This window comes from Pelmatolapia mariae, linkage group LG2 (assembly GCF_036321145.2).
Source record: "Pelmatolapia mariae isolate MD_Pm_ZW linkage group LG2, Pm_UMD_F_2, whole genome shotgun sequence".
NCBI classification, from domain to species: Eukaryota; Metazoa; Chordata; class Actinopteri; order Cichliformes; family Cichlidae; genus Pelmatolapia; species Pelmatolapia mariae.
Window position 1 is genome coordinate 24,791,043 of NC_086228.1, and position 6,093 is coordinate 24,797,135.

Below are 6,093 nucleotides of genomic sequence, written 5' to 3' on the forward strand. Positions count from 1 at the left end.
TTTTATGTAACTGAATATCAGTTGAGAGAATCAGTTTACCTCCTAAAACATGCCATTACACTCATGGTCATGTGTTTCCATCTTATCTTAAAATGACTCTGAAACACTGCACAGTGACTCAGTAAGTTATCAGCCAGCATAAGATACATGATATTTCTCCTCTGATCCAGAGTCCAGAGGCGCTCTCTTGTGTCTTCCTGAGTTATTACAAGTGCTGTGTTTCGACCAGTTGTAAACGCGCCCTTCCAGCACATGCGTGATGGTGACAGTAAACATTATGTAGTTATTAGGAGCTGCACAGATTTCTAACACTTCAACAGGTCTGCTCTGTCTTAATTATCTTTCTTATCTGCATTCTTGATATTTTTAGTGCCCCGAATTATTATAACCATCCCTTCTCTATGTTGTTTACCTATTGATACTTGATGTGAATGGTTTACTGTATTGAATGGTAAAAATGTATTGCTTTTTGTGTTGTTACACCTTTAACATAAGTCACGCAGTTAGACCCACAAAAAGGCTTTTAGCTTTAATTCAGAAATGCTTTAACCATTAAGGCCATTTTTATACACAGCGCCCAGGTTCAGATTGAGCAGTTTTTGTCCTTTCAAATTAACCAGATTAAAGACCTGCATTTGATTCCAAGTGTTGATCTTGGATTTAGTAGCTGTTCACTGGAACTGAACAGTGAACAGCTACTAAAAATGTAAATAAGGTACACTATCATTAAGCTGAAAAACCCAAATAAACCAATCAGGGAGAGAACACTAACTTTAATCTGGTACATGTGTAAAAAGTGTGACAGCACCGGGCTGCTCAGCACCACCAAAAGACCACAAAAGACAAAAGTGCATGATTGCATTCAAAAACACTCAATATGAGGTAGGAATATCATTGTCAAGGGAGTTTACAACAAGGTAAATGAACAGATAAGAGATAAACTTGGTCCAGAACAGTGGGAAGAGAAAAGGCTTGTGATCTAAGGCATACCATGCCATCTGTCAAACATGGTGGAGGCGGTGTTATGACATGGGCGCCCAGTGGAACCAGGTCATAGTGTTTATTAATGATGTGACTGCTGATAGAAGTAAAAGGATCAACTGTAAAGTATGCAGCGCTCTATGCTCTGATCAGATGTTCTTCAGTGGCCCAGTGAGTCGCCTGTTCTCAGGTCAACAGAGCGTGCTTTTCAGCTATTCAAAGCAAAACTGAAAGCAGTAAAGGCCTGACACAACATCTTAACCCATGAAGACCGCATCTGGTGATGTCCATGGGTTTTTTTTGTCCAAATACTTATGGACATAAGCTGCACGTTTTAAGGATGCACAACTTTATTACCTGATATTTGTACTGTTGGTTGCATCACTGTGTCTGCAAACAAAATGGATTTAACCAAAAGTGGATGCTTGTTTGTTGTGTCCCATTAAAGAGGTAAAAACTCTTTTAAGATGGATTTCTTTTTGTTCTCTGGCACAAAAATGTTGAATAGGCAGCAAAAACAAGCCAACAACTGTTGTAAAAACCACTGATCCTGAATTTCAGCCACTGCATCACTAACCCAGTTATCACAGGATAAAGATCAAAATACAAGCCTTGTCATTAAACGGATGCAAAGAGAGGAAAAAAGGATAACTAATAAAATCGGAAAGAAATCATTAGTTAAGAAACGTGAGTGGATTATTCTGCCAATCAGAGTTACCAAGAGATTCCTAAAATTTAACATAAAGCATGATTTGTGGCCACCTTTAAAATGGAAAAGAAATGCAATTTAGAAAGATCTTTTTTTTTTCCATTTACTATGAAAATATTGGAATTTACTGAAGCTCCTTTGGTTCTGATGTTCTTTTAACTTTAAATAAAACAGAGGCAAAAACATTTACTTCCCCTTGAAAAGTCGGGATCCTCCCTGGCTCAAGCAGATAATTTCCAGCTGGCAGCAGCTCCAGAGTTCCTCCTGTTCAGGTATGATAATTTACTGACAGAAAGCTGCTGGAATGCCCACGCTGGTGTGAAGAGAGAGGCTGTTTGGCTCTGCATCCCTGTGCCTCTGTACACTGTGTTTGGATAGCCGCCCTTCCACACTGTATATCTCTCCTTTACATTGTTTCCGTCTTCCTGCCTTCCTCTGTCAGGACGTCACCCTTTTCGCCTCTTCCTTCCTTGCCTTCCACTGTTTTCTGCTACTGCTTCTTTGTTTTTCATCTGTATTCCAGCCATGCCCCTGACTCTCTCTTTCACTCCACGTCAACCCTCTGACATGCTGACCCCAGCAGGGAGCTGACTGGGTCAGGCTTATGTAACACAGTCATGTGGAGGCCCACTTGGAATGAAGCACCTGTAGCCTATGTGTGAGTACAAACTTTATATAAGTCAAGTCAGCATTAGTGTTGTTTGAACATTCTTAATGACCTGTGGAATAAACCTCATATATTGGACACTTCGTTTTGAAAGACGGCCTGTCTGACTTTCATGCCTACTTTTTTCTGCACACTGAATGCAATCTTTAAACAAGGATATCCGAAAAACTTCCAAAGGTAAAAGCCTGAAATCTTCACTTGTCTTTCTTGCCATCAAAATGAACCAGATCTGTAATTTCAACTGTAAGCCTCCCATCTTACTCAGCACCTCAAAAATCTTACGTGTCGTATGCATGAGTTCAGAAAGGAAGATCTGCAATCACTCATTTGCCTGCCTTCCTGGGTTTTAGGCTGCTTTGCTGTTCTCTTCATCACTACTGCTTTTCAATACAGTCAATCTCAATACTGTCATCATTACTCTAGTCCAATTATCTGCTTGCCCGCCTTCTTAGAGCCAATCAGTATCCACTTTGCGTTGTTTAAATCTGTGCTCTCTGTCGTTCTCCCTTTCAGACTCATTCGTGTAACCCACCTCCTCCCCATCTCCACCTAGCAGACAATTCAGTGAAAGCTTCATCCAAGCCTCAGTCTTAATCTTCACCAGCACCTAGACTCCTGTTCTATATCTGATCACCACTGGGATTCTGTTCTGCCATGATGGGTCATCATACATTAATTTCTCTATCAATAAATCCTGTTCTTCCAGATGATTTCTCCTTATTTAAAAGAAATTATATTCTTATAACCTGTGTAGGAAATATCACACGAGGCCAATAATTTATTGGGACAAAATTTTATTTTTTGGTGATTTAAGAACACATCAGAGCAGCTTCAAATGTACCTCTAGGAGTGCTTCAATATTTCCTGTAATGACGATATTTTCTGGACAGTTTCACATTCTTGAGGGAAGATGAGGATGGGCAGAAGGAAGATTTCATGTAAGTGTTTAGAAGTTACAATGTTTAACCTGATTTTGTCTGGTGGAGGGGGTGGAAAGTGCTGCCACAAACACAAACACCGCTTTATCTGTATTGAAACTCAACAGAAAGACTTTTTTTTTTATGTTTAAAGAGACAAAATACACCCCAAACATTCGAATTAAAAAATTTCTTACATTTTTTTCTTAATTAAATAAATTAGCTTTATATACTGAATATAGTTTAATAGAAACCCTTAAATATAATTAGTCCTGTTACCCCAAACCAAATCTGAGTCTTGACCACAGACTCGTGTTATGTCTTTAAGTCCACGGAGGTTTCATGAGGTAGACAGATGTGCTCTTTGGGGGGGAGGAACAGTCTTGCTTTGGCTCAGTTTGTCCTTTTTTCCCCAGGTTTGGTTGTGCGGTGTCTCCACTGGTCACAAATAAGTTCATTTTATCACTTTTCAAGCTCAGCAGGGCTGCCTGGCTGCTTGCAGAGGAGCTCCGAACATTTCCTGAGAGGCATAGGTGATATACAGGAAGCCGTCAGCATCTCTGTAGCGGGTATACACCTCCCCCATGTTGGAAGACATGCAGGACATGCTCTTCTCCGCCACCAGGAGAAACAGAGCCTGGGTGGACTCCAGAGCGATTTTATTCCTGGAGGGGAGACAGTTGGAGAGGCAGACTGAGATTTTTAGGACAAAGGAAGACAGAATGTGAGGGAGGCAGAGGCATGGAGAAGAATGACAAATCTGACAACTTGCAGGAGAAGAAAAGGGCAGAACAAAAGAACCTGCTGTGAGTCACAGATGACGTACCTGAGCAGGCAGAGGAACTGACCCAAGGTGAGCTCATAGGGAACCAGGAACTTTGTTTTGTCCAACAGGGGGAGGGCTCTTTCACGGATGTAACGTTCGACAATCACCTAAAAGCAAAAACACACCTGCTTTAACAGGAAGTTCAACAACATGCATCTATTATGTCTTTAAAACATCTTAGTCTGAATCAACTTACAGGCAGCTTGTTGGGGAATTTAGACCGAATGCAGCACACTTCATTTTTTCTTGTTGCTAGAGAGAAAAAGAAATAATTTGAAGACCATATTTTACACACATGCTTTAAAAAAAGGATCCACTCAGTGAAAGGTCAACTAAATTGTCCTACCGAGGCATTTCCTCTGCTTGAAGGGCACCGTTTCCACAGATTTCTCAAAAGGAGCCATGTGTGCTTGGTTTTGTTGAGTGTTTCACAGAGGCCGGTGGTGATGGAGGCTGTCTCGCCCGGGCTAACGACAGAGTCCCCTCGGGTGGAAGTAAGCAAACCCCGACGAGCTGAGGTGACCACTCGTGTTTTATAGGGTGCATGGGCTGGGAGGAGTCGAAATGTGACACCAGCAAACACAGACACACTCCTCGTCCTGGGGAGAAGTGTGTATGGATGCAGAGGTGAGTGTGTGTGTGTGTCCTCTTCAGAACAGATTCACACATACTGGCTATCTCTCTGAGTGTTCTCACGTCGGCTTGTGATTTCGGTGCTGCTGTCACGTACACAGAGGACACTATGTGAAGAACACAGCGTAACGAAGGAGGCCCGCCTCCAAGAGAAGCAGAGGTTACTAAACAAGGCTGCACAACCCAAACTGTCACACTCAAAAACCTGGTGCCTCATTTATCACAACACTAGATGAGCCATACTTCTATCCTTTCACTTAGTGTCTGACGTAGGACACAATGGTCATCTTTAGAACATTTAACCCATGTTAAGCTAAACTTTTACCCTTGACTAACAATAGCCAGCACCAGTGATGACAGTGACTTGAGCCTGTGTGCTTCTAATGACAGGAAGTACTGTGTTTCTCATGTCTGCAGCATCTCCAAGCTCCAAATGTTTACTTATTACCTTTTTAAGTGCTGTGTGTGTTTCACACATATGGACACAGAGCCATTCATTTAGATCAGGGGTGTCGAACTCCAGGCCTCGAGGGCCGGTGTCCTGCAGGTTTTAGATATCACCCTGGGTCAACACACCTGAATCAAATGATTAGTTCATTGCCAGGCCTCAGGAGAACTTCAAAACATGTTGAGGAGGTAATTTAGCGATTTAAATCAACTGTGTTGGATCAAGGACACATCTAACACCTGCAGGACACCGGCCCTCGAGGCCTGGAGTTCGACACCTGTGATTTAGATCCTCAGGCAGAAATCTGTAGCTGTTTCCACATCACATCTAAAGTCAAAGGGCGATTATTCTTTGGCTGTCCAGCTTCATCAGGCCTGAAGAAGTCTGATTCGCCTCATCAGTGTCTTCTTTTAAATCACTGCCAAAGACTTGTTTATATCATGTATATGATTTCTGTTTATATGTGTTTTTGTGTAGATTTTTATATTTTTGGCATTCTCCACTGATTCTTTTAACATTTAGATAGTTTTTTAAGTTCATTTTAAGTTATTTATTGCAGCAGGTCACACTGTATCTTCTTCGTATTGTCATTTTGAGTGTTGTGTGGCCCATTTTAACTGATTTGTAAATTGTTTTTATAATTTGCTCTTAGTTTGTTCTTTTATTCTTTGTTTCCCAGAAGCACTTTGCAATTCTTCTTTACACATAAACTTTAATATTATTATTAGTGTTATTATTATCATTATATTAACTGGGGCTGTATTATTTTGATTTATTCAGTCTCTTTACACTTCTCTATTTTCTTTTGGAAGCTCTAAAATCTGTGTGAAAGCTGCTTCCCTTCCCTCCTGAATTTACTCGAGTTGTCAGTTTGTTATGGAGCTAAAACTAGTATTTTGCAACAAGAGTTCA

At 41.0% G+C, this 6,093-nt stretch overlaps 1 protein-coding gene across 1 annotated transcript; it reads right to left on the bottom strand.

Annotated features, from left to right (window-relative positions):
- Positions 1-3,163: 3,163 nt before the first annotated feature.
- Positions 3,164-4,570, bottom strand: map1lc3cl (microtubule-associated protein 1 light chain 3 gamma, like). Its single transcript, XM_063486475.1, has 4 exons — positions 4,447-4,570; positions 4,297-4,352; positions 4,101-4,207; positions 3,164-3,939 (listed from the first exon to the last, which is right to left on the bottom strand). The coding sequence occupies exons 1-4, from the start codon at positions 4,502-4,504 to the stop codon at positions 3,750-3,752; spliced, it is 411 nt and encodes a 136-aa protein (XP_063342545.1). The 5' UTR covers positions 4,505-4,570; the 3' UTR covers positions 3,164-3,749.
- Positions 4,571-6,093: the final 1,523 nt, after the last annotated feature.